The following is a 27132-nucleotide window of genomic DNA, read 5'->3' as shown; positions in this document are numbered from 1 at the left end:
TCTTTGAAAAAGACTTTGTATTTTTAAGACAAGTAGTGCTTACAAAGGTGTTTCCCCCTTCAGCCTCATTCAGATTGACATTCTGTACATACAGTCGATAATAAATCCCACCTTGCTGACTTTACACAGTCCAAGTGACACATTATTCATCGGTTAAGAAAAGGTGGGGATGGTCACATGCACAGCTTCCTGCCAGTAACACGGAGTCATACCACTTTGTCAACAGAGTGAATGAAATAGTACAAAAAAACCCAACAGACTCAATGACAAGATTGTTTTTTTTCCTTCTCTGTCCATCTCACGCTGAGAGTCAGAGGCTCCACGAGAGTCCTCCTCCGTGTGGTGAGGTGTAGTAGTCTCCAGGACGCACCGCCGCCTCTGCCCTTCCGCACCCTCCCTCCCACACCTTGATACGATCGTCGAGAGGTGCGGGAAGGACTTTAAAGACACGCTGAAGACAAAAAGCGCTCCGGGCTCTTTGATCCGTCGCCACTGAGCAGCTGGTAGCAGCTGCAGAAAGTCCCAGCTCAGCATTTCTTCACAGAAGAAACTCTCTGCGTTCATGGCCGATGGAACCTGCAGACAGGAGGTGGACATTAACGTGGACAACGGAGCGCCGGAGCAGAGGTGCCCTTGTCGATCAGCCTGTCCCGGGGGGGCTATTTTTAGCTCGGCTGTCTGATGCGGAGGCAGCCTCGTGCGCTTCTGGGTCACTGTTACAACTCAAACCCCTGGATTCAAAACCAGCTCATCCAAGGGCAGCGTGGCAGTTTGTCATTGCCCGTACACGCTCTCCAGAGGACCGCGTCAGTTTCAGCGCGCCCCTCCCCCCACCGCCATCTATCTTTAGCTACTCTTCGCATGGGGGCGGTGAGTGAGGCGAGCTAAATATAGATCACTGCTGCCCAGAATAGAGCCTACGTGCATTCCCAAACACGCTCAGCACCGACAGAATACTGACCTCGTTAGGTGCTTGCTGGAGGCGTGCACTTCCATCTCGGTGCTTTTAAACTCGTTCAGCTCCTTGCGGATGGCAGCCTGCAGGGAATTGTGGGTAAACAAAACAGCATTAGTGCATTAGGTGACCTCTGGGCTGCTGCTGAAAGAAGACAAGATGCTTCAGGGAATGTGTAAAGCAGCGGGTCCAGGTGATAATAGATAATAGATGGTTATTATTTGGGTCATTTACAAGAAACAAAACACACACACACCTTGTCAGCTGCTGACAGGCGGGTCCAGGGTTTGTCGGCCCGCCTGTCGTAGTCCTGAGCTTTGGCAACCTCCACGTAGTCGCTGAAGCGGATCAGAATCTTTCTGTCCCGCAGTTCATCCACCGTGGGCCGCTGGTTGAGCTGGAACACAGTGGATAGGGCAGAGCCATTAAACCGGTCCCCCACAATGGTGTGAGTGTGAGGGCGCCACAAGGCTGGATTGTTGTTGTGTACCTTTCTGTTCAGCCGCTGCTTGATTTCTCTCCTCTCCTCTTGCTCCGTTTGATCATTTCTCTCTGGAAATAAAACACAAAATAAATTAGACAATGAGTAATATGTCCAAATTATTTTTAAAAAAGGACTTAAATCGATGCGTTACAGACAATAGGTCACGTAATGAATGTGCACAGCGCGGAGGAAGTCGTGTTTTCCACTGAGGTGAAAGAATGTGCACTCATGCGTTCTGCTGCTGAATAATGTACAACTCTGTCCTCTGCTCTCCCCAATGCACCACTCTCTCCTCTTTTTACTGTTCTTGCTTTTAAATGCACAAATCGATTTTTTTTTTTTTTAAAGAAAAAAATCACAGACGCTGCAGCTTGCAGACCCGTTTTTGGGGTATTTTCTGAACTTACGCTTCAGGATGTTGCGGCTCTCCAGCTCCTCCACGTTCGGTCTCTGGCTCAGCCTCCTGCGGAGAAACACCAGAACCACGTTTTGAACCATGTCGACTCTCCGCCTCCTCCCCGTCTCGCCTCTAAACCGGTTCTAATTTCTTCACTGCGCGTTTCCTCGTCAGGAACCCCCTATGTCTCCATCTCGCATCGGGACCGCGGCTGTGGTGCTTCGGCAGAGGCGCTCCCCACATCTGGAACGGCCGAAGAAGCGCGCTTGTCCACCGAGTTACTGCGCGGACAGCGGATGCTGCATGCCAGGCACGGAGAGCCCCGGACACTCCTCTTTACTACCGACTCTGGCGACAGCACAGGCGCTTTTCAACTGGGTCGTGATGGGCTGCTGGGGCGAGACTCCCCTAGTTTCCCTGGTTACAGCATGCATAATTCGTAGAGGGCGGAGCTACGCGGGCTCTCACTGGCGGCATCCCCAACCTCCCTCCTCCTCCTCCTCCTCAATAACGCACGCTGGGCTACTGGCCCAGTAAATCTCCCCACTTCATCTTATTTTTAGTCACGTTTTTTGCTCGGTGGGCTTTTTTTAGACAAAGGTGAGGATTATTTCAAAGCGGGATTTAAATAATAAATACACTCGGACCACCTCTTTTACCATCTATTCCGACAGATTTTAAGATGTCGCTTTCGTTTTCCTCCCGATCCGCGTTTTCCCGTAGCCCTGCGTGCGTGTGGCTTTTCTTTTACCTGCGTGTGGTCAACAATAAAGGCTGCTGCAGTGCGGGACCCGGGCGTGCGCTTGCACACCTGCAGAGACAGGTGGAAAGGACACCCGGCAGGACCTCCCTGCCACGCCTCCACACAAAGACACATAAACATCCGCACACATGCACCCAATCAGTAGAGTAGTCGTGCACAGCCAAGGACGCACGAAGATCGTGTGCGCGAGTATCCTTTTTCTTCTAAGACCTATAATTTCACGACCAATTCTGCTCGAGTGTTGCACAGAACGTTGCTACGCGTTTTCTAAGATGGCAACTTTTTTGTTGTTGTTGTTCTTCTAACGCCACTATTTTCTTCGGGATCAGCAAATCGCGCGACCAAATGGAAAATCACCCGCGAAAATCTCGCCGAGCATCCACACTGTTAAATGACCGGGTGGCTGAGTTGCTTAGCAACAGCAGCGGGATCTCGGAGGCCGGAGCGCAGAAATTCACACTTTCTGCCTGGCAACACCAGTGTGGACACTCCCACGCAATACCCTCTGCACCGAGCACGACTTGTAGCTATTTATAGAAAGAGATCACCCTTTTGTTCCTCTTTTTACTGTCAATAAAAACACAATAACAATAAGTAATGATTATTGATGATGAACCAGGTCTTAGAATCACACACTTCTGAATGCAGCAGCTGAATATTCGGTGGAACTTAATTGACTTTTATTGCATTTAAATCCTATTAACTGGGAATGAGATTCTCCAGTTTCTCCTCTCTCTTTCTCTTACCACAGCAACAACAGATTTAAAAGGTATCCCGCCCCAAAAAGATACCACGGTGACGCACATAAACGCCCTGCTGCCTGCGGGGTTTCCATTTACCGCCCAGGCTCCTGTAGAATTGGAAGTCTAATACATCAGCCGGGAAAGAGAACAAAAGAGTGTTTAAGAAACAACAATGGAGAGGCAGAGCCTCCCTATAATCGCCGGTACAGCAGTGGGCTGCACCTGATGCCCCCCTCCATCATTTCTGCCGATGTGCCTCGTCCACAGGACACCGGTGGAGAAAGGGAGCGCACGCTCGAATGCATTATTGAAAAGAGTCAGCGGCTAAGATTAGCATCAGCCGAGTGTGTCTGCAGCTTCTATCTTTAGAAGCTGCAGACACACAAGGTGTCACCGAGAGCCCCAATGACATTTTTCTGCTCAACTGGCTCTGATTTCATTGTGAGCGAGGCTTACGGAGGGCGAACGAGCAGCTGATTGAATGTTGGTGGGAGAGAGAGAGGACTCTGCAGAAGGACTTGATGGATTGTTTTGTCACTTCGTGTGAACTCCCTGGGGAAATAAACTCCAGCTTCCTCAGCAATCTCAGCCATATTCTGGCAGGACTTCCTCCTGTCAAAATGGCATCAGATTTTATCGCGTGTAATAACGTAAGAGCCTTCTGCTTAATAGATGAAGCACTGGAGACAAGTGAGGCTCTCATTCCAAAATATCATGTGGTCCAAAAGGCCTCGGGTTCAGAGAGAGCCCTCCTAGATCCTCCACAGAGAGCAGATCAACACAAATGAGGTCTTTGTGCAACAGCTTCTCTCACTGCTGTGATACAAGTCGAACCTTCCTGGAACCCGGACCCTCGTGGCTGTTACGCAAGCTGAAGCCATCCAGCCTCACCTTTACGTAAGCTCGTGCAACCGAGGCAACTTCCGATCACCCTTTTCCCAAATAACAGCGACATACCGTGCTGTCCCTCCAGTTGTTCTAAAAATAGACCACGGAGGCGGACTTCTTAATGTCTCACAGGCTAATGATGGATCTCCAGGAAGCTGGAGCTGCGCTCTGGGCTCGGCTTTGTTACAGCACGGCGAGTTATGTAACGCCGTCTGATGGGAGGAGGCTTTTCGCACATTCACACAGGCACTGATGCTGCTGAGTGCTGCTGCTGTGTGTGTGTGTGTGTGTGTGGGGGGGGGGCTGCAACCTTCAGTGAACTTGTTGCACTGTAGAACCTGGATGTTCCATTACATGCATCCAATAATTTATTTGACATGAATTCTAAGACTTTAATCCGCATGGTTTGGGGAGATCTACAGCCTCGTTGCCTGATCCGGAGCTGTTTTAATTAAATGGTGGCTTCGCTGGAACACCGACTGTAATTGAGTTAAAAGGAGCCAGAGAAGCGGACGATTACACCCTCTAATCAAGCCTGCGCCGAATAATCAGATGTAATCTGCTTATTTCACCTCCATCTCGTTTATTAAGACGCATGCAGGCTTAGCTTGGAGGTGTCTGGCGCTCAGATCCGCCATCAATTCCGGTTCCATTATTCAACACAGATATGATGTGTCGCACTCTCTGCGGCAACGGGGGTCAAGAATATTGACACTGGAGATATTTCGCTGCTTACTTGGCAAGTTTCATCTCAATCTGCTGGCGGATTTCTTGCCGCTCCTGATCACTCCTGGCTGGGAAGATGTTCCTGTCCTCCAGCTCCTGCTTGCTAGGCCTGTTTCGTAGTTTGACGGCCAGCAGCTCCTTCCTTAGCCTCCGAGGAAGTGTGCCTGTCACCATGCAGACGTACGATGGCATTAATCACGCGCCTGCTCTGGAACTCTTTGGCAAAGTCAGGTCGTATCCAAATATATATTATAAAGCACATTATGGACCACACAGTGGCTCACTGTTAGGCTCCTCTACACACCAGAGATGACAGATTCATTCCAGCCGTCCAGGTCGATGGGGAGGCCCGAGGTGTTGGAGAAGCACTGGTCCAGCCGCACGTTCTCCTTGTTCTCCTCTGCCTCCTTCTTAGGCCAGTCGGACCCTCCACCGCCGGCGCAGCCGCTCCCCAGAGAGGACGCGTGCTGGTTCTCCGAGCTGCAGGAGCGAGAGAGGCGTCCGTCAGAGCACCACAGCCTGGGGGGTGAGCCCTGCTCACACCCTTCGTGCACGCTGAGGGTGGAAGAGAGGGGGGTAGAGCTGCTGGTGAGTAAACTTCTGATTGCTGACCAGCCATCACATGCATTGATCAAAACACTCCCTCACCTCTCCTGCCTATTCTTGGAAGCAAAGGCTCTCTGCAGTTCCTCCATAATGCAGCTAGGGGGCATGGGAGGGTGCATCATATTGCCTAGATGTGGAGACCCTGAGGAGTTGAGCAGGGGCCCTCGTAGTGGCAGCGTCATTGAAGACAAGCATTCCGTGGCCCTTTGTGGAGGCTCCTTAGGGAGGTAGGAGTTAGGTAGGTGAGTGGGGAGCGATACAGGGCCTGACTCTGAAAGAGAGGGGTGAGCGGACAAGGAGCGGAAAGAAGATGTACAGATAAAATGATGAAACCATTAACATTTCTCAAGTTTATTATAATTGTTTCATCATTTTACTGTCCTGAGTGGACATCTTGTCTGTATGTTTATACTAAACAGAGCTCATTTACACATGCAGGAACATTCCCAGGAATGTTCCAGCTTTTTCCCGGGAGGGTGTCATTTGTGACTCAGGGCAGGTTTCTGGGAAAACCTGATTTCTAAACACAGTAACACTGCTGGGAAGGACAGAAGGAACATTAGTAGGAAGTCCTTTGTCTCACACTCCCCTCTACTTCAGGTTTGCTTTGGCTCGTTCTCAGTCTGCAGAATTCCTCAAATTTCCCGTGAGTCTTTTTAGATCTTGTTAATCTCTTCTATCCAGAACATTGAACACCTGCTTTGGTTGAACAACCACACTGAGTGAACGGCCGCACTCACCATCTCCGACACTCAGCTGAGTTAAAACTTTGGGAGGTACTTGAGGAGGAGACGTTCCGGGCGGAGTCTCCTCCTCCGCTCTGTCCTCCGTCTGTTCTCCCATGTCCTGCAGCACCTCAGATAGATCCCCAGCAGGGTGCACCTCTTCCCCTCTGTCCTCATCGGGCAGCGATGGGTCCACTCGATCGCAGAGATCGTGCAGAGGTGCAGCTACTGGAGCACATGAAGCCAGGTGAAAGAGAGTATGAAGGCGTATTTTAATGGCGCCACAGTGGTACCGATGTATCGCCTCTGCTCACCACAGAGGAGCTTGGTGGTAGATATTAGATTGTGTTTGCTGCCCTCTACTGGTTCATCTGACTCAGCTTTATCGTCCAATACATGACTCATTAAACTGAACTAAACTATTTTTCACAAACATTGAATATATGTTGCAATAGAAATACAGACTAAAAATAATAAAATAGTGAATAAAATTCTCAGTTTCTAGCCAGAGGAAAGTGGTTTTAACAACTGAACAGTTGATGTGAGGGTCAACAGAGAAGTTGATCGCTGTAATCCTACACACTGCTATATATTGTTCGCTATTAAAGCCCGCGTCTGTGTGTGTGTGTGTGTTTGTACTGCATAAAAAGGAGTCACACCTGGAGACGGATGATCCTCATCCGGGCCGAGGTATTCCACGCTGCTGACCGTGAGGTTCGAGTGTAACGGTCCCCCAAATCCCCCAAGCAGGATGGTTCCATCTGAGCAGCAGCCCTGGGTCGGGGAGTTTGGGTCATGGCACAGGAGGCTGCTGGACAATGCTACATCTGAGAGAAGACCGGAGTTATTTATTTATAGATGTTTATACTGTATAGATTTGTAAGGTGACACCTGTTACCAGTGTGGTCTGTACCTGTCGAACTCTGCTTGAGCTTCTCGTTTTTCTTTTTCCTCCACTTCCAGGGCTTGAAGATGCGCCCCAGGCTGGCCAGCTTGCTGTTCCGGCGGATAGGTGGAGTGTGGACCCCCGTCACCAGGCAACCAGATCTCAGCACCCTCTGCTGGTCCACCAGCTCTACTGCAGCTACTGTAAAAGAAAAAAGGGGGAGGCTGGGTGGTACAGTCTGTCTGAGGTCCAGCAACACACTGAGTAACACACTATTTATGGATATAGAAAACCTTGAATGTTATTTGGATGCACATATGTGTGCACACCTGTAAAATACTTTATACCTTGGAACCGTGATGAATGAAAGTTCACACATGCTTAGAGAGGTCATTTACATCATCTCAGCCTCGAATTCTAATAATTCCGCTGGTTCTTGTATTGCTGTGATTCAATGAGGGGAACTGGATATTGCTGTTTCAAACAGGTTAAATCTGGGTTTAATTAAAGTTTTGTCCCCTGATTTGATCTGCAGATATTGTCAGTCACAAATTGGAACCTAAAGGACCTAAATGACAGTATTTGTAGTGCCAATGTAACCAAAAATCTCATATGTTCTGTTTCAGACTTTAGGTTAATTAGAAATTAGAACTGTCGCACAGAGACTCAGAACCCTCAACATGACAGCATAATAAAGCCAGACTCACATTTAAAGTCAAACACTCAGATTAACTGGGCTGCTCATGCCTCAATGTTCCACTTTCTCTTCCGCTCAGCAAACATCTCATCTGGCAGGAATGGTGAGGTGTCTTCACACATGCTCATGAAATGACACAATTGTCTAATAGCAGGTCTGGAAGTCTTCCTGCTCCAAATCACCTGATTTAATTGATCTTTATTTTTTCTCACTGAGACCCGTATCCCTCTGCTTCAGACAGGACCAGTCTTTGCTCTCATTCACAATCACACCTACCACAGCAGTTTTTCTGCCTTCTTTGAAAGGAAAAAAGTCCTGACAATCTCAGTGCATCCCTATATAAGTGCTGTGAATAAACATTGTTCAGATCTGCACAGATCAGCATTCCAAAGGAGCAATTCCTGCAGAAACTCACCTCGTGCAAATGGATCTGACAGGTCTTACGAAGAAAACAGCGTGCGTGTGCAGCAAAATCTCCGAAAACAGTATTTGCAAGTTTTACGCCAAAATCAAGCCAATACCTGAGCTAAGTGACAGCGAGCAGCGCCGAACATAAAAGGTCACATGATCTGCTTAGGTAGCCTGATTAGAGCTTGGGCTGACAGGAGCAGCTATCTGTGATGCAGCTAACGATTTTCCATAATAAACGCACTGTCCCTTATTCACAGAGCCGCCACAGCTTTAAAGGAAACGTGACTTTCAATCAATGATGGCAGTGACTCATGTTCAGCTAAAATGCACGTCTACAGAGCTGCCCGTGTGTGTTGATACTGGGCTGCCTGGACATGGTGACAGAAAGAGCCCAGAAGGAAAGGAAGGCATAAGAAATTTGGTTTATTTAAGGACTGTGTCCTTCAGTGTGGCAGAATCCACTTCCAGGAGCCTGATAACTGCCTTCACAGGCTCTTTGTTCAAATATTCAGTCGAGGAGGAGGAGGAGGTGGCGGCAGGGGCTTAGTGAGAGGAAAGGGAGGAGGGTCTGATGGAGAGGGGTTCAGCCTCTGATGTGCTGGTACAGTGTGGCAGTGATGTTACAGTCAAATCCTTTTTAGCGATTTCGAAGCAAACAGACATGAAGGAAACCAATAAAAAGGAAAGACAAGTGCAATAAAGAAGAGGGTCGGGTGTGGGAAAGAGGACGTTCAGGAAAGAGGTCAGTTGACCACACACGCCCGTTACCCAGCAGCGCCAACGTCGCTGGCCTGCACGTGGTGACGGCAGGCGTGACGCCACACGCAGAATCCAGGTCAAGCTTGAAGGAAACACACCCGATTGGCGGGGGTGGGGGGAGGGGGGTGGAGAAGGCTTTTGGAGAAGGAGAGGGAGGGGCAGAGGAGCTGTGTTTGTGAAAGAGGGAGGGGGGTTAGACCCACCACTGTTGCCATGGTGACCACATCCAGATGCTGCTGCAGCAGAGGGAGAGAGCAGGAGGAGCCGGGTTGGTCTATAGCTTAAAGGAGACGACCCCCCCACCCCCCACCCGGCAGACACTGCCCCGCCACATCCATGGCAAGCAGCAACAGCGGTGCATTGTGGGTAAGGGGGATGAAGCCACGTGGAGGAAGCGCTCCGTCTTGTGTGTTGAAAAAAAGGGGAAGGAGGCGAGAGGCTGGTGGAGGAGAGAAGGGGGATTCCAGAGAGACAAGGAAGGAGAGATGGGTGGGGGCTGTTGCTATACGGAAGGACTTGCAGGAGAACTGGGGCTCGTCCAATCACAGTGGAGCGATTTCTAATGCATATCAAGTAACTGTTCATTTTCAGTGGAAGCTGGGGTGTTCAGAGGAACTGACGGGAGTCGGGCCTGCGCTCAGGATCTGGGTGAAAACACCCTGCACATGGAGGCGATGTATGAAAACATGCCAGACGAGCACGATTGGACGGCTCCCACCATGTGGGCAGTGCTGCCAGATTCAAGTAGAATATCCCACCAAAAAAGGATGAATTAAATCTCCGCTTCCTGCCGCTGGAGTGGACCAGATCAAACGGGAGCCTGCACACGCGCCGTAATTCCAGTCAGGCTTTGCGGCTTTTCACACCACGAAAGATTAAATTCCCCTCAGGAAGCACGGCGGCGTGTGTGACAGACTCCTGATGCTGATGGCTGATAATGCAAATAGCGTTGGGAGCGGACGCACCCCAGCTGTGTGATAAGGTCGCCATAAGAGGCGGGGCTAGGGGGATAGTGAGGACCACGCCCACTTAGCCTGCACGTAGCCTATTGTGCAGCTATGTTTTATGGATACAATGAAGTTTTTAGTCACTACCCAGGTATTTCTCCCATGAATGGACAGAAACACGGGAACCAGGGTTTTCCAAACAACACATTTCTCTAGTGCATGACAACGCATCAGTTCCAGTCAGTCCGATCATCTGATGTTTCCCAGTTATCGGGTTTTTATGGTGGTGTAAATGGGTGCACACCAACACATTCATGTCCCCACTATGATGTGACCTTTGGGGACGTTGCCATGAACAGGAGCCACCCTGGGAAACAAGTACCGGAGGCAGTTTCGGCTGAATTACCCGACAGATGTGTCTGAAGAGACGCTCTTCACAAAGGTCTTAAAAGCACTTGAGTGTTTATTCGGGCTTTTGTGTTGTTTTGTCGTCAGAAACAAGACGTTTCCAAAGTAATCGGAGCAGAAAGTATTTACTTTCCTAAAATACGTACTGTAGCGTCATTTTGTTGCCACGCAGACCCAACACAAACCCAAATAATTACCACTTAAAGTCCAATAAAAGAAAAGCAGTCAAGGAGAATCATACGATTCTAAGCAAAAACAGATTATCACATTTTTATGACTTATTGCCCTTTAATGACATCTGTGTCAGCTTTCTATGTCTATTTATAACCCTCCTCCCCCAGGACCAGCAGCAGACAGGAACCCTTATTTACTGTTACTCAAGGCATTTACCTCCTCCCATTAGTATCGTTTCCTGGATGCAGGTATCAACTTTTTGCCAGACCCTCAACCCTCATTCGCCGCTTCAAAACAAGAGCGGCGAACAATGTGCCCTTGAATGCACCGTGAAGTCGTCGGTCCCCGTGCCAGCTAACCCCTTCTCTTTACCCCCCCCTGGCTTTGCAACTGTGCTGCCATCTGCCTGTAGCCCCACAGCCTCAGGGGCCCGGCCACAGTCGGGGCTCGCAGCTAATGAGAGTGAAGGGAAGAAGCACGGAAATCAGAGAAAACAGACTCGATCCAACTAAATGTCCAAACTTCCAACATGCCTGATGTGCAACTGTTGTGGGAAGGAAACACAACAGCGTCCAGTGAAGTGGCTTGATGTTTGGGGAGCATGAGTCTGCAAAGGTCACGTTCATGGCGCTCATCAAAGTGATTACAGCCCAAGTGTGAAACCCCAGCATGTGGCCAACTGGCATCGAGGGACTGGGATGATGTCACCAACGCCGGCAAAGCCACAGAAAAGTGCCCGAGGTCCTCGTTAGCGCCCATATGCTGGCGTGGAGAATGAGAGATGATGGTCTTTTTCATGTCGTGGCTGCGGAGACGGTTCGCTCTCACCACGGATCTTTGTCGCAATCTTGGAAACTGACCCCGATTTCCCTTGTGACAAAGTGTAAATGTGACATTTTGGGGGTGTTTTTGGAGGCTGACTCATAGTTCAGAGAGGATGTTCATGTCTGCTTGCTGAGTGATTTTTTTGAAACATCCGCTCCTCTCTAGTCCCTTAAATAACACATTTGCTACTTTGTTTGCATATTTCTTATTCTGATTTGCTTTGATCTTGATGCTTTTGACAAGAACGTAAATTCCAATGTTCTGTCTGATTGAGGAAGGGCTGAAGTAGCAGACACTGAACATGCTACGTGGGGTTCAAGGGAACTTTTCCTCATTAACGGAAATACTGGAAATTTGCCCCGCACTTCTTTCTTTTCTCAGTTGGACCATCCTGACTCGCCTTCCTGCAGCACTGAGGAGCTTCTACTCCAGAACAAACCGCACCCGGACCCGCCTGGAATCCTCCGCCTAGTTGAGCTCTCAGCCATGTTGCGAGAGCACACATTAATCCATTAATTCAAAACACCAGCGGATGTTTGTGTGACACTTACACGGACACACCTCTGTCAAAGACCGGCGTCGGCGCTGCAGTCGTCACATGGACCCAGTGGGCCGACAGTGTTCCCGTTAAAAGTGCATTTCCCACCACCCACACAACAGGGCGAGCCTGGGAAACCTAACATCCTAACCCCGAACATCTGCTCATCAGAAGAAACAGAAGAAACGGCCAGATTGTGTCTGGGAAGCTCTTCAGTCCAGAGTAAGCGCCTCTTCTGGACCCCGAAGTCATGTGATTGTGGTGTGGGGTCACCCTTGGTGGGCCACTTGTAAATGCTAACACTTCCACAGAAACCAGCAGCAGGACTCACTCAGCTGGTGCATCATTTAAACTCATTTACCATCCTACAAAAACACAAAGCGGGAGCCGTCGGGAGGCTAGATCTACGGTTCCACCGCGCTCCCCGTCCCTCCGGAGGGAGGCAGCAAAGACAAAGGCAGGACGTGCAGAGACAAACACTCAGCTCCACAGAAGGTCCCGCAGCGAGGACGTACCTTACAATCAGTCCCGCGTGAGACTGGGCTTGTTCTGAGCTGAATAAGACAGCTGGAACCAGGACAGAGAGCTGCATTGTGTAATGGTGTGTGTCTGTTCAAAGCTGCTGTAAAAAAAAAGATAAAAATCACATCATGCTTTTACGCCATTTTACCGTGCGATGCAATAAGACCACGTCTGCAACAGTGGCTGGACATTATGGGCACGTGTCAGCGTGTAACGCCTGCAATCATCTCATTAATCGTGGACATGCACGGTTGTGTTTATAATTACACCGTGTAATAACTGTTTCAATACCCTCTCCATGCATGTAATTCAGGGCACGCCGAGGACACGGGGTCAGACAAATATGGCGCCTGGCTGCAGACACCATCAATAAAGTGTGACAACTATTGCAATTGGCTCCCTAAGTGGCATTTTTGAGTATTATCTTCCAGTTTTGTAGTGTGACAACTATTGCAATTGGCTCCCTAAGTGGCATTTTTGAGTATTATCTTCCAGTTTTGTAGTGTGACAACTATTGCAATTGGCTCCCTAAGTGGCATTTTTGAGTATTATCTTCCAGTTTTGTTTAAAATACTGGACTTTATACGTATGCTGCCCTGTTTAGAGAAAGGCTGAATCATGCATGTTTTCCTCACAATTGTCTCAGAAATAAACATGTTGCTCTTTCGAGGCTTGTTTTGGACTGACTAAAATGAGTCAGCTCCACAGCGAACGCTTCCTCAGACTGCACAAATTTCAGTGCAGCCCACAAAGGCGGCATCCAGGAGTGCAACGAGTCGTTCAAAACAGCTTCTGAAGAAGCCACGGGTCCATCAATAACAAGCCCAGGGTCTGCTCCGCAGGTTCTGCCACAGCTCGCCTTTTATTTTGGCCTCCGTCCCGTCTGCGGGATGATTAAACCAAAACACCGTTCGTGACTCACGACTTCTGAGAAGCCGAGAATGCTGGGCTTCCCAGCAGATCAAGCGCGGGGCGTTCGTGATGGAGGCCAGACTCATCAGCACACAGAACACGACTCGGGTGCTGTCCGTGGTGCTGAAACTGGCTCAGACGAAACAGCGGCTCCACTTTCAGAATCAAGCAGATTGCAGATTCATCCTGGTTTCCTTCGCACATAAAAGGTTGACTTTAATGCAACGCGTCACTTTTATGGATGAGCATTTCGGCTCCCTCTCTTTGGCAGACATTCCTACAATTCTCCCATCTCTGAAAGGTGCATCGAACAGCCGGGAGAGAAACCTTCATTCAGAACTACCTCCTGCATCGGTGTTCAGTCAGCAGAAACGCGCCGGGCTGAAACTCTTGACTTTGCAGAACGTCCGGCGAAACGGCCAGAAAGCGTCAAAATACCGTCAGCAGGTGTCAGATACTCGCGCTCGGATTCCCCTTAACTGTTTAAACGCTATCGACTGAAGCGGCGAGGCTTTGTTCTGCAGATGGCGTTAAATGAAGTGATTGTGAGCACGCTTTCTTCACTCTAACGCACAGTTGGAGTAACAGCAGAGTAAAAAGCTTCCAGTCACTTCATTTTTTATGATGGTGTATCTTCCAGGGCAGCTATGTATTTAATTTAGCATCTCTTGAGAGGCCTCGCTGGGAATGATAGCCAAAGTGCTTATCCAGCACGTGCTATGTGGAGGGCCTCACGCCTTTCACTGGTCTGTCCGAAGGCCAATAATGCGTCCAAGTCTGTAACCTGACCAAAAAATTATAATGTGATATTGTTTTTTGTGGAAATAGCAAAAAAAAAAAAACACCTGTGTGGTTGAGGAGATTAGAGACATCAACCTTACAATAAGACTAACACCGTCCTGTTAGCAGCGGCAGCTGCTCCGATCATCATCAGAGAACATTCTCCGTGTTACTGAGCTGCCTACAGACCCTCCATCATCCCAGCACTAAGACAACTTCTTGGCTTCCTTTCAGAGAAGCCCTTTCCTCCTCCTCTTTCAGCCTTTGTGCTGCTTCCCTCTATGCCTCACTAATTCACCCCCTTTGCTCAAAAAGGGAAGAAAAATTGCCGCCTTGTTGCCCAGGGGAGCTCCCTCCAGTACCACTCAGCTCTCTCACCGGAGAGAAGGTATGCACGACTTCCTGAACTCCATTTAACCTCAGCTTTTAAAGGCTAAACAGCTCCATTGCTTCCTCCCTTTATGCCTGCGTCTATGACAGGTGTTGGAGGCTGCCCGCTCACCTGCCTGACTTTCCCTTTTAACGCTGTAGAAAGACACCTTCCAGCTTTGCTCCACAGCAGATCAGTGACCACAAAGCTGGCGGATCAGAAAACATGCTAACACGCCGCGGCGACAAACGCCATCCGGCGCCTGCTCGGCTGCCCGTTGCCGGTGGGGATTGGGCGCAAAGTGGGGCTCTTTATAAGGACCGCTGCTGTTTTTCTGCTCCATTTTCCTGTGCAGCTGAAAGACAGAAACAAACGTCTGCAGGGAAAAGAGTTCAGCGCTCGGAAAGCTGTGAAAGCACAACAATTCAGACCAGCACAGGAGAAGGAATCTCCTGCTCCGACTGCTCACACCCTATCAAGGCTTGGGTACGATGCTGTGAGGATGCTTCTATAAACACTGGACGGTAGCTTTTTGATAATGATGAAATACGCGGTCCTGTTACAGGCGTACCTGTGAGACGATGAGGAAGGGATCTGTGCTAGAAATCTCAACAGGTCCTCTTTAAAAAAAAAAGTGAGAGCAGTCAAATTAAGCGACGGCTGCGATCTGGTCCCTGGAGCGAAGCAGTTTGTGGATGATGCACTCAATGACTCCAAAACAGGCCCTTTTTAGCTTGTTATTATCACTTTAGCAAGGTTTTAAATACATTTCCAGAGAGCGCTGCAGAGAGTACAGAGAGGATTTTCCAGAACTCTCCAGGAACCCTGCCGACATTCCATTAACGGTCCAGCATCCACGATTATCCAGCAGTGAGACAACTAGTTAACTTCCTGTCCTCGTCCCTGGAGCGCTGTTGCTGTGGACATGTTCAGACTGCAAATTGAAATGTCTTTTCTTTATATGGTGACAGATCACAGCTGTAAAGTTTGCATTCAAGTTTGTCCCATCCGGGCTGCCATAGAACCACGGTGGACCAGCATTCTAGCGCCCATGAAGGGAGACCTGTATCAATCCTGGCATTAATATCTCATGAAAACACGCTGATTAAAATGTAGAATGTGTTTAATAATGTAGGTTATTAAACACCGTAAAAAGCACGTCTGTGCACATTCTATTTCAAATAATCCAAAAGCATAAAGCCCAGACTTATAACGTCACTTTTTTCTTAAAGACTCCTGTCTAACGTCGGCGCGAGTTGACGTGGTTAAGATTTCCTTTTCATCACCAGTCATGTTGTTCTCCTTGACTCCGTCAGTCATCGCTAATGTCTTTTAAGCTCCTGAATCCATCCGTACCTCAGAAAGTACAAAAAGAACCAGAACCGGCAAGGACGGATGGATGGATACAACCATGTTTGTGGTTCAGAATACACAGAGTTCTTTCTGGGAGCTTCTACCTCCAACAGTCTGAACCACATGAATTAATAATAAAGCAGAGTAAAGGAAACCAGGAAGCCGCCTCAGCCTCGGCCTCTGCTTGGACGAGCGTCTCCGTCTGGCCTCTGTGGGCACCACTGTGCACCACAGAGGGGGGGATGAATGGCCCTCCAGTGGCTACTGCTAACAGGTGGCCCTGACTCGCTCACGGGCCCTCTAACCCGACCGGGAGGAGCGAGTCGTGACTCTGGCATGACTCTCTTCAGAACAGGAAGCACAAGCTAAGTTGGTCTGTGATTAGAGCACCTGCAGGGGGCTCTTCAGGGAGATTAGCATTATTCCATTATTGTCATAATCTGGTCTGTTCTCACGTAATCTCACACAAAACAGTAGCTCTAAATTTAACACCTGCCTGTTAGGGCTCAACTCTAGACCTAAAACGGGGGTGGGGGGGGGGGCGGTCCACTGCTGCTCCACCATGTTTCTACAGTAACCTGGAACGCATAAACTCGATAATCAAGTTGAGCATCGCCATATAAAAACTTTGAATTCCAGACTTTATTTCTAAGTTTTAATGGACATTGTGCCAGAAGAACTCAGCAGGTGCCTTAAAGTCACAGTTCCTTTCTTAAACATCAGGTCCAAAATAGATCACGATTGTGCGACAGTCAGGGAAACCCAAGCCTGTCCCCCGCGGGCCACCGTAGATTCTTTTGTCAGTCTTTAAAAGGAGTCAATGAGGGTTGTCGGCACGTATTTTGCATCATTATATTAAATTTGAATGCTCCGTATTTCTGTCACATAAACAGTTGGTATCATAAAACTCTTCTTTGTCTTATTCTCACATCTTTGTGGGACTGAAAGACAATTCATGCTTCTCATTCACGGCCTCTTTATCCACAGCTTAAAGAGCAACAAGTTCTCCCTCCGGAGAAACGAAAGCCTAATGTTAAAAATAAATCCACAATGCAAACAGATCCTTCTCTTCCACATCGACTTATTAATTTGTGTTATACAAATGCCTCAATAAGAGATTAGGCTGTTACCAAAGGCTGAGTCACAAATCCACATATTTACTCATCAAGTCTTCAACATAAAGGAGGTTTTACGTATGAGGCGTCGCTGTGGTCTGGAGTGAGTCATGGCCGAGCTTCACATGGGATGATGTGTCTCTGTGAATTGGGGGGTGGGGGGGCTCTGCTTACACCTGCAGTCCTCGGAGATGGTTTCTATGTCAGATCTGAGGGTATTATCTCTGTAGCATTGAGGAGGAGGGGGGAGCCCTCCGAGCAGACTGAAACATGTGGACGCTGTCGAGCGGGGGAAGGGGGGGGGGTCGGTGAAAGCGTTAACTGCCACTGAGTCCTGCACTTCTTGAGCAGACTTCTACATCGTGTTACAGGAATCTGTTAGCCCTAAAAGCCCACAGAAGGCCAAGGTGTCCGCTCCACACCATTAGCTGGGGAGGTGTGAGGGAAGATGACATTTTATTAGCAGGGTCCTCGTGTCTTTCCTATTTATACGGCTGCATCCATTACCAGACGACGGCAGCATCCCTCAGACTCACGCGCTGATGTCTCTGTTTGGAACTGGAATCATAGGCTTGCACAGAAATCCACAAGACGTGTCTGACTTGTTGCGACAGCAGGTTCGAGTCCTGCGCCGGCGTTGCCTTCACGGAGGCTCCTGCAGCTTTTTGGAGGCCCTGGTTCTCTGGGATGCATCACTGTTGACTCTTTGCCTCAGTGCTGAGTGGATGAGCACTGCCTCAGCCCCTGCAGCTGCCATGAGGGAGGGGGCAATTCGCTGTAATCCTTTTCCCGAGATCGGCGTGCCAGACACCAGCCATGATCCCCTGGGGCACTCTTTTGGGTACTTTGGGTCAGCAGGCACGTTTCACGCCACACCTCTGACACCATGACGCAGTCGCGCTCCCGTGTTGCCCAATAGTTCCGTCTCTCATCACTCCAGCGCTGAGCTGTTTATTCAGGTGTGTGAGCAATCGCCAACACGGGGGGGTCAGATCCAGCAAACGACCTTCCGCGGCCAGTCGATGAGTGCAGACAGGTGCCATCGCAAGGATGCGGGGGTGAAAGAAAAAGAGCCGCGAGGAGCCGAAAGGTGAATGGCTCCTGCTGTTTTTTATGAATCATTTAGCCCAGCATTCTTGGTTTGCGTAAAAAGCCACCATGCGTGGGAGTGACCAGCAGTTCCTCCTAAGCCCACACGCCACCATAAATAGACTCACTTACATAAAAAAAAAATCCCTAGTGCATGCACATTTTTTGGAAATTTCTCTGTGGAATTTTGATAAGACAGATTCACAATCTGCTGCAAACACAAGATGCACATGGAGTGTGTGTTGCTGTTTTTTTTCTGCAGGAGTTCATCTGATGTAGACGACTCCCTGATGGTCCCTTATTAATGAGAGATCAATTCATTATAAACAGAGAGCAGGTCTAGCAGGCCACGGAGAGAAGCCGGGGCTCCATGTTGGGAAGCTCTCCCAGCCATACCTGCGCAGGACTGGAGGGTGTCTCCACAGATGTGAACGTCAGGGATCACAACAGTGAGACAGTGAAGCGCTCAGTGTGGGGAAGAGAGGGGGGTGGGGTTGACAGCGCCATCAATATGGCAGGGTCACACACACCGAGCAAGGATGGAAAAGGATGGACAACGCTTCCCGAGATGGTGACTCACATGTGGCACCGAACAGGGCTGCACTCCGGCTGGCAGCGCGGACCACACATGCATGCGGATTTACTGGGGATAAATAGACGCGAGAGGTCCGGACACTCTGCTGTAATTGTTGCACGTTAAATGTAGTACGGCCCCGGCCGCGCATCCACTGTGTATAATCCACAGATCCAGAGAGGCGTGCAGCCATTTACTCACTGATATGGCACATTAATTTTCAATTTGCAGCACCGTGATTCAGTGTTTCAGTCCGCGTTTTATTCTAAGGGCTGGAAGCATCCGCGCTAATTGTCTCTTTGGTGATACCACAAAGGGCAACAAGCAGCTGCATCTCAATAAAACCGGCAAAGTGGAAAGATCTCAATAAATAAGACCTATAGAAATGCAGATAATGACGCCGTCCGTCTTACCTGTGCCGTGAGCCAAATCGATGCCCGGTTCGGTGAGTATGTTCGGGTCACTTTGAGATCTGCCTCGCTGCAGACAGCCGTCTAGTCCGTCAGATGAAGCCATGTGGAGACAGCGCAGGAATTCTGAATAAAATATTGAAAACCCGAGCGGAGGCAGGCAAGGTCAGGAGGGAAAGAAGCAGCGAGCGAGCGCGGATCTAATTCGCTCCGACAACAGCCGCTTTGAGCATCTACCAGGGAACCATGGCTGAGCAGAAATTCAGCGTGTGTGCGTGCGTGCGTGTGTGTGTGTGAGTGAATGTGGGAGGGGTGATATGCCCCCGATGGTGCCCGTCCCTGTCCAACCACACGAATGTGCAACACAGCAACTAGCATGGTGCACAATAAATATATGTACTGTAGGTTTCCCCTGCACGAACACGTCCTTTTGTAGGTCACACACCCGCGTTTGGATCTGTTGTTGAGGGCTGCAACCACGAGAAATGCTGATGGGATTAATCAGGCGGAATAAATGCTGAATTAATTCAAACGTGGCCGTTAATTGAATTCCCGCATATACGATGACATTAGTAAACAGGCTATTTTTAAATATGAAAATTGATTATATGGTACAAGAGAGGCTATTTGCACTTTTGCAATTAATTCCAGAGGCGTTTTACTCAGACGCCTAGAGAGAGTTAATCGACAGCGTATTGTGCAACAGACACGTCTGATATAGGCTGCACTTACATTTTGAATGTTTCGATTGGAAGCGTTTTACGAGTGTTAGTTGCTCAATTTAAAAGGCGTATGCTTGCATATTTCAATTGACTTGCGAAATATGAATATTTATTTGTCTTGGAGAAGAGCTTCATATCAACGCTACAGGCGTCCATAGGGAAGCACCTCATTGGCTGCCTTCATGCGTGACGTAGTAACGCGGAAGTAAACCAGCACCGGAAGAGAAAAATGGCAGCTCACAGGCGCAGGTGCTCGGTTGTGCTGCTGAGTATTTTTAGTCTGTCATTGATTAATGTTGCACACAGCCAAGAAACGACTGCACCCGCCGGACAGTATGTCTCTGCGTCCGTTGATCCACAAACAGAAACAGCCGAGAAAAAGGCCGAACAGCCGGCGGCGGAGGGGCGGTGGGAAGAGACCGAGGTCGGGAACATGGATCTGGGTGATGCTGCGACCGAGACGCCGGATAGTTTAAGCCATGAAAATGTCTTTTCTCCATCGGTATCAGAACCAAAGCATGATTTTCGGGAGGAATTGGTCATTAGACCGCTACATTCTGGGGATATTTATGCCAGCTTCCAGTTCCGGACCCTGTGGAAGACTAATTTCAGAGAAAATAAAGGTAAGCTAACTGCTAGCGTTTATTACAGGTTACATCTGATTTTATAACATTATGCCTTAATGTGCAAAGTTTTTGCCTCTGTAACCTATTTAAAGTATTTTTTCCACTGTATGGTGGTGGTGTATGTCTGTATATGAATTTCTCAAATTTGGTGGATTATGATATACAGATATGTAGGAGAATATGTGTGCTTTTGCATGTATTATTTTCACCATTGTGAATGAAATAAATGTTTTTTGATATACAGGAGAAAAGTTGTGCTGCTAATTCTCTCTGTATGTGTCATTTACAGACCTCCCTTGTGAGATTAACAAATCTATAACTAGTTACCTGTTTTCTTTCCTGTAACTCAAACCCATGTTATGTTGTTTTCAGTGTCCCATTACCGCCTTTTCCCCAAGTCTCTGGGCCAGGTCATCTCTAAGTTCTCAGTCCGAGAGCTGCACATCTCCTTCACGCAGGGCTACTGGAGGACCATGCAGTGGGGGCAGCCTTACCAGCCGGCCCCTCCTGGAACTGAGCTCTGGGTGTGGTTCCAGGACTCTGTGACGGAGTGAGTACGCGTGTCTGGTGGCTACACAGAGGTCGCTGGCAGGATTATTATAATGGACAGTATGTGTCATAAAAGATTAACCTTTCACCCCTTTTCAGCGTGGATGGGACTTGGAAGAAGCTGACCAATGTTTTGTCGGGGATATTCTGCGCTTCACTCAACTTTATTGACTCCACCAACACCGTTCAGCCCAGTGCCTCGTTCAAACCTTTGGGTGTAGGGAATGGTATGTGTCCTTTCACATTTCTAGTCTTTTTAGGACATTCTTTTAATGTCTCATTGTAAAAACTGTCCAGCATGTCATGCGTGAATGGTAATTCTTTTATTTGTGTTGAACTTGAAGCGACGGACCACCGCTTTCTTCGTTACGCCACCCTTCCCCGAGAAATAGTTTGCACTGAGAATTTAACACCCTGGAAGAAACTGTTGCCTTGTGGATCCACAGTGAGTGACAACTCGTCTCTATTCAAACACCTCTTACAAGACAGAATATGTGTCGTGATGTTGTTTTAAGTATCTGTACATGCTTATAACTACTCTTTTTTTCCCTTTTTGTGGTGGTGGTGGCGTGCTCTCAGGCCGGCCTTGCAGTTCTGTTGAAGTCAGAGAAACTCTTCCACAGCAGTTTCCACTCCCAGGCTGTCCACATCAGACCCATTTGTCATGACTGGGAGTGCAAAGCCACGTCCTGGGAGCTGAGACAAACAGTCAACGTGGTCTTTGACCGCCACATCTCTGCACAGGGGAAAAGAGGTGAGCAAAACTCACCTCTCCACGTATGGATTCGGATACCAGGATTTCTGGTTACATTTAGAGCAAATACAGATTTTAAATGCTACAACTGAGAGAAACGTGGATGTTGTTAATGTTGTTTTGAGGAGAGTTTGAAGAAATGAGGAATTAGGGGAATTAAATAGCGTTTAAGCTGCTTTTATGGTAACGTGAAAGCAGCATTACCTTTCCACCAGGGGACAGTATCGGTGCCAAATAATCAGGACCACTGCATGAAAAACCACCATCTGCTGCAACTGATTGAAGTCATGTGTTTTAATTTGATCTAAAACATGTGTTCCTCCAGAGTGGTCTCTGTTTAAGATGTTTTCACGGACCCTGACTGAAGCTTGTCCACTGGCCTCCTCCAGCAAGATCTACGTGGACATCACCGACAGCCCACAGGTTTGTCCTTTTACCTGTCTCAAGCTTATGGCACCACCGGGATGAGACTGAACCACCTCGGCAGTGTGCAGATTTATAGCTTCGCTGCATTGCGGGGGCCGTTTCTTCCTGCCCACATGTGTGATGCTTTCTGTTATTCAGGGCGAGCAGCTCGAGCTGAGTCCCCCCACCTCTCTGCTGAGCCAGGCTGTGGCACTGGGGGACAGGCGAACCTTTTCTGTCTACGACCTGAAACAACAGAGCACCTTTGGCATGACACATTCCCTGAACCTGCTGATCCGCTGGAAATCCAACGAGGGTAAGTAGGAGCAGTAACAGACGCTCCAGGAGTCTTGTTGCTTTAATAAACCATGCAGACATGAAGGGGTACATGAAATCAGTTGTTATGGCCAAGTGATGCAAGGTTCTTTTGATTTTAGAGCAGAAAACTTTAAATTTCCTGTGAAGCTCCTAACTCCGCTCCTATTGCAGGTGACATGCTGCGTCCCCTACTGCACGCCGAGCGTTACGTGGCCGGTTATGGGCTGCACATGGGCGAAATCCACACGCTGATGTACAACAACCACCCGTACAGGTCTTTCCCGGTGCTGCTGCTGGAGTCGGTGCCCTGGTACCTGCGCCTCTACATCCACACGCTCACCGTCACCAGTAAAGGAAAGGACAACAAGCCCAGTGAGTCACAGCGGGAGGTCCAGACTCTGCAGCTCCGCTGTCACGCTGCATCACTCACACGCGCCTCTGTTTTGGCTCCCTCAGGTTACATCCACTACCAGCCATCCAAGGACCGCGTGAGGCCCCATCTGTTGGAGATGCTGATTCAGCTTCCTCCCATTTCCGTCACCGAGGTCACGGTGCAGTTCGAGCGGGCGCTGCTCAAATGGACCGAATACACTCCTGATCCCAACCACGGCTTCTATGTCGGGTATGCATTCGTACTTTTTAATTATTTAAAAAAAATAAAGAACACTTCAAGGTGTTTTTGTGTCTGAAATAAAGACGTGTCGCGCAGAAAATCAGAGTAGTGTTTTCTTCTTTCACTTCCTCGGGTTTAAAATGGCTTCACTGCCTTTCTTATACATTTAGGTCCTCCGTGATAAGCTCCCTTGTGCCCAGCATCGTCGCCATGGATACAAACATGACTCAGGAACGCCCACTTTTCAGCAGCTTGTAAGTACGCGGCTCTCGGTGTTGTTTCAATACATTTGCGTGCCGGCTCCACATGTCCAATCTCCCTGCAGTTTCCCAAATAAAGAAGAATCCACCTACTTCACACGGGTCTACACGGAGCCCCTGCTGGTCAACCTGCCCACTCCAGATTTCAGCATGCCGTACAATGTCATCTGCCTGACCTGCACCGTGGTGGCCGTTGGATACGGCTCGCTGTACAACTTACTGACCCGCAGCTTCCAGGTGGAAGAACCCAGCCCGGGCCTGGCTAAACGCATAGCCAACGTGATCCGGAAGATGAGAGGCGTGCCGCCGCTCTGAGGCTGCGTTCAGGGAAGGACTCAGTCAAACACTGGCACGGGGATGTGCTCTAAACCAGACACAGCTCAGGGGGCTGCAGCTGTAACTGCACCAGGGGCTCAGGTTGGGTTGGATCGGGTTTGTTCTGAAGCCTCTCGAACGGGATAAAACGTCTACTTATTTGTGTGAAGGATGCAAGCCACGCGACGTGTAAACACAAACCATGTTGATTTTTTTTTTTTAAAGAAACATCTCTCTATTTATTTTGCACTCTTTGATTGATGCATGTTTCTGCCAGTCTTTATAACCTATTGCCTTGGGTTTGAGCAAGATGTGTGTGTGTGTGTGTGTGTGTGTGTGTGTGTGTGTGTGTGTGTGTGTGTGTGTGTGTGGGGGGGGGGGGGGGGGGGTGAGAGGGAGTGAGTGTGCAATTAAGATTGTCCCTTTTCTCTACGTCTTCAATAAAATGATTGAATAATAATGTCATCCTGCTGTTTATACATGCCAGCCACTGTTGGCAGGCCCCAGGAGAGCGAATCCTGGCGCCCTGCAACGGCGAGGAGCATAAACAAAAACATTCCACATCAGTGATGTTCATACGCCGTCAGCTGCAAAAACTCTGATCCTCCAGGCTTTAGAATTGGGTGGGAGAGTTCTGAGGTCCAGTAGATCTTCTCAACCTTCTCTTCATTCTTGTCATATTTCATCATTGTTCTAATTTCCCCCCCTCAGCCCGGCTTTAACTGACAGAGTCAACACAAGGCGCCCCTTAAGGTGCCCACGTTGTCTTTATTGCTGTGCTGTTATGCATACAGAATTCTTATTCAAAGTTTGGACTGTAGGGTGGGCTTCAGCGCGGGTGTGTGTTCAGCAGGGCTCGCTGCAGGCGTGTCCGCAGGTCGTCCTGCAGCACTTCTGGTTCCCGGGACAGTGCCCATCATGAGCGCAATACTCCGCACATATGAAGGCTCCCTTGGGGGGGCCGCAGAGTCCCGTTTTCACTGTGGGAGACAAGAACAAATCAGATTATTCGTGTTGCAACGAGCGGCTGTGGGTTCTTGCCGCGGCTCTGACCAATGTACGGCTCGGTGCACTGGTGTCCACAGCCGTTGGAGCAGCACTTGGACAGGACAGGATCCGGGCAGTCGCTGTCGTCGCGGCAGAGATCAATGCACGGTCCAGGGCCCCAGTAATTCCAAGGACACACGGCTGTGGGGAGGACGCGGACATGGATACACAGGCATGAACATTTTCAGAAGGTTTGATGGGAAGAAAAAGGCTGAAAATGAGAGCGGCTCTTACTGAGAATAGGGGGGACGCAAGCGGGTCCGCATTTAAACTTGCAGCATTTGTGCCCTCTGTGACAGTCGCCATCATGCTCACAGCCCATCCTGGATGGCACCACCTCGAGTTCACGAGGGCATTCACCTGGTCCGCGATGGTCTGAATCAGAGAAAAACTTCAACCAACACAACCCGCACACGTGCACTTTTCTACTGAAGGTGAAGATGAAGCGGGCGGCGGAGCCAAACTTACTTGCGACGTCTCCAGCCAAACTGGTCCTGCAGTGCAGAAGAGCAACGAGTGTGAGCAGCAGCAGGCAGAGTTTCTCCATGTCGGCGTCTCTGTGCCTAAAGAATGCGCCTCTGTCGGGATCAACTGTAGCAGAAGGAATGACCGGGCTTTCTGGGTCCTGCTGCCTGTTGCCTCCCTGGCGGTGTGTTTATATACACACTCACCAATCAGCTGCTTTCTGTGCATCTCCTTCCACACCAGATAAAGTGGCTTTTATTTGATAAATACATTAAAAAAAAAATGGAATTCAGTCCTTGCATGGTTTGTGTTTGGGTGTCTTCTTGTTGTTGCTCTAAACCTTTCTGTGAAAAGAAAAATTCAAAAACACACACTTCCAGTCACAGTCTGCCCCAGCTGGCGTTCCTCACTCTTGTGTGATATCGGGGTCAAATTGCCAATACAATCTCTTTTGTTGCTATTTTTCAGGGGAATTACTGAAAGACGCTTCTCCCACCTGCTGCGAAATTCCTCCACATATTTATGGGAATACTCGTGTTGACTGAAGCCTTCTTGTGGGGAATGCTAAAAGAAATACAACTTTACTTTGGGGAACTGCGGAGTACGTGAGAGTGAACGGTTTATTGACTCTGTAGCCGCTGCTGCATGTGGAGCCGACGTGAATGAACGGACGCAGACGGGATCACAGCTATTGAGCGTCCCCCCCCCCCGATGAGGCAAATCTGCCCTCATGTGACTCCTATAGCTGCTGAAGCTCCACAGCCAGGCACCTCCAACAACATCTCTCACTGGAACAGCATCGGCGCCAGGCCTCGAGCATGGACTCCAGCCCGGACTGGGTCGGAGGTGAATCCAGGAAGTAAATAAATAAGAGACTGAAGCATTCGCCCCTGAATAGCTGGCTGACCTCGGCATGCTTCTCCACAGAGATTGGGTTCATTGACAACTTCAGTAGTGTTTGGAACTTTAGGGAACACTTCAAACCAGACTGGTTTGATCCAGATTGCCAGCCCCCGTCATGCCCTTGGAAACAGGAACACAATGATAGGCTCCCAGGATAACAGAGCAAACAGGGAGACAGCCTTCATCTCTCTCATGGTCCTCAGCTCCACATCACCGAGGGAATGGGAGTGACTGTCCCACTCCAGGACCCAGCAACCCCCCCCCCACCCCCACCCCCACATTCACCAACCTAACCTGTGGAGGAGCTTGTTGGAGCAGCGACGCTGAAGCTCAGTCACATGAGTTACTGAACAGGCAGCGTCCATCAGGGCTTTGGGTTAACCTGACCCTCACCAGACATGAGACAGATCCCACTAACCTACTCTCTAACTCACCCGTGCTCTGACCAGAACAAACGTGCAGCCACGCTATCTCACCAGACGCCAGTTGTGCGTCAACAACGGTGCAAATCGGGCAGTGTTTACAGAACACGACGTTTTGTCTTATTAAATCTTTGGGATCTGTCGGCCAGATCATTTTGTCGTCATCTGGAACGTTTCCCTCTGTTAAGCAGCCTGGGCTTCACGGGAGCTTTTCCTCTTGGGCAATATTAGGAATAATCCACAGGCCTCCCAAATATAATGCAAATATTTTAAATGGCTTTAGCAAACTGCTGCCTGCTGTATGCACTGATCTGTTGTTATTATGGGGGATTTTGATATTCATTTTGACAAAAGTAAGATGTTGTTAAAGAAGTTTTGAACATCCTGGAAAACTGAACTCTGCCAGCATGAAAGGAATGTTTATAGGTTGTTACTATGGATTTGACATTTAAAAAAAAACAAAAAAAACATTTTGTCTTTGAAGCTTTGGGAGTTTCTGTTGTGGTTCCAGTTTTCATTAGATCTTTTGGTTTTGTGTCCTGTCTGGTTTAGTTTTGTTTTCATGACACACCTTGAGTCAGGGGTGGGATTGGAACCCACATCACCCAGGACGAGGGCAGCGACTGTCCCATCCGGACCATCTTCAGCTCTGAGGAGGCCTGAGATACAGAGTGAA

The 27132-nt window shown here is 49.0% G+C and overlaps 3 protein-coding genes across 5 annotated transcripts; 1 reads left to right on the top strand and 2 right to left on the bottom strand.

Annotated features, from left to right (window-relative positions):
• Positions 1 to 4: 4 nt before the first annotated feature.
• Positions 5 to 19458, bottom strand: phactr3a (phosphatase and actin regulator 3a). 3 transcript variants are annotated; one of them, XM_029833121.1, is made up of 12 exons: positions 19061 to 19458; positions 7201 to 7374; positions 6947 to 7114; positions 6303 to 6515; positions 5605 to 5833; positions 5261 to 5436; positions 4967 to 5120; positions 1847 to 1902; positions 1446 to 1507; positions 1212 to 1352; positions 962 to 1038; positions 5 to 576 (listed from the first exon to the last, which is right to left on the bottom strand). In XM_029833121.1, the coding sequence occupies exons 1-12, from the start codon at positions 19161 to 19163 to the stop codon at positions 561 to 563; spliced, it is 1569 nt and encodes a 522-aa protein (XP_029688981.1). In that variant the 5' UTR covers positions 19164 to 19458; the 3' UTR covers positions 5 to 560. The 3 variants fall into 3 exon arrangements, with proteins under 3 accessions (XP_029688981.1, XP_029688980.1, XP_029688979.1); XM_029833120.1 differs by having other exon boundaries at positions 5261 to 5511; positions 6303 to 6512; XM_029833119.1 differs by having other exon boundaries at positions 5261 to 5511; positions 19061 to 19455.
• Positions 19459 to 19967: 509 nt separating this feature from the next.
• Positions 19968 to 23984, top strand: pigt (phosphatidylinositol glycan anchor biosynthesis, class T). Its single transcript, XM_011602366.2, has 11 exons — positions 19968 to 20402; positions 20778 to 20955; positions 21054 to 21181; positions 21299 to 21399; positions 21534 to 21708; positions 22034 to 22131; positions 22273 to 22429; positions 22603 to 22803; positions 22888 to 23053; positions 23215 to 23298; positions 23370 to 23984. The coding sequence occupies exons 1-11, from the start codon at positions 20009 to 20011 to the stop codon at positions 23617 to 23619; spliced, it is 1932 nt and encodes a 643-aa protein (XP_011600668.2). The 5' UTR covers positions 19968 to 20008; the 3' UTR covers positions 23620 to 23984.
• Positions 23985 to 24367: 383 nt separating this feature from the next.
• wfdc2 (WAP four-disulfide core domain 2) lies at positions 24368 to 25342 on the bottom strand. The gene is made up of 4 exons (XM_003963246.3): positions 25135 to 25342; positions 24901 to 25041; positions 24673 to 24807; positions 24368 to 24599 (listed from the first exon to the last, which is right to left on the bottom strand). Exons 1-4 carry the CDS (start codon positions 25211 to 25213, stop codon positions 24466 to 24468), a joined length of 489 nt encoding a protein of 162 aa, XP_003963295.2. The 5' UTR covers positions 25214 to 25342; the 3' UTR covers positions 24368 to 24465.
• Positions 25343 to 27132: the final 1790 nt, after the last annotated feature.

This window comes from Takifugu rubripes, chromosome 3 (assembly GCF_901000725.2).
Source record: "Takifugu rubripes chromosome 3, fTakRub1.2, whole genome shotgun sequence".
In the NCBI taxonomy this organism is placed as follows: domain Eukaryota; kingdom Metazoa; phylum Chordata; class Actinopteri; order Tetraodontiformes; family Tetraodontidae; genus Takifugu; species Takifugu rubripes.
Note: the sequence above shows the minus strand (reverse complement) of the source record. Positions and strands in the feature narration are given on the sequence as shown.

What these genes read in the sequence shown, in the direction of transcription:
- phactr3a (XM_029833119.1), bottom strand. Translation starts at nt 19,163, where the DNA reads ATGGCTTCATCTGACGGACTAGACGGCTGTCTGCAGCGAGGCAGATCT. An exon ending in TGAGGATCATCCGTCTCCAG is followed by an intron (nt 6,516 to 6,946) that starts GTGTGACTCCTT and finishes CATGTGCTCCAG; the next exon opens with TAGCTGCACCTCTGCACGAT. An exon ending in ATTGAGATGAAACTTGCCAA is followed by an intron (nt 1,903 to 4,966) that starts GTAAGCAGCGAA and finishes GTTTCTCCGCAG; the next exon opens with GAGGCTGAGCCAGAGACCGA.
- pigt (XM_011602366.2), top strand. Translation starts at nt 20,009, where the DNA reads ATGGCAGCTCACAGGCGCAGGTGCTCGGTTGTGCTGCTGAGTATTTTT. An exon ending in TTCCAGGACTCTGTGACGGA is followed by an intron (nt 20,956 to 21,053) that starts GTGAGTACGCGT and finishes ACCCCTTTTCAG; the next exon opens with CGTGGATGGGACTTGGAAGA. An exon ending in CCGCTGGAAATCCAACGAGG is followed by an intron (nt 22,430 to 22,602) that starts GTAAGTAGGAGC and finishes CTCCTATTGCAG; the next exon opens with GTGACATGCTGCGTCCCCTA.
- wfdc2 (XM_003963246.3), bottom strand. Translation starts at nt 25,213, where the DNA reads ATGGAGAAACTCTGCCTGCTGCTGCTCACACTCGTTGCTCTTCTGCAC. An exon ending in TTGCGTCCCCCCTATTCTCA is followed by an intron (nt 24,808 to 24,900) that starts GTAAGAGCCGCT and finishes TCCTCCCCACAG; the next exon opens with CCGTGTGTCCTTGGAATTAC. An exon ending in GTGCACCGAGCCGTACATTG is followed by an intron (nt 24,600 to 24,672) that starts GTCAGAGCCGCG and finishes TGTCTCCCACAG; the next exon opens with TGAAAACGGGACTCTGCGGC.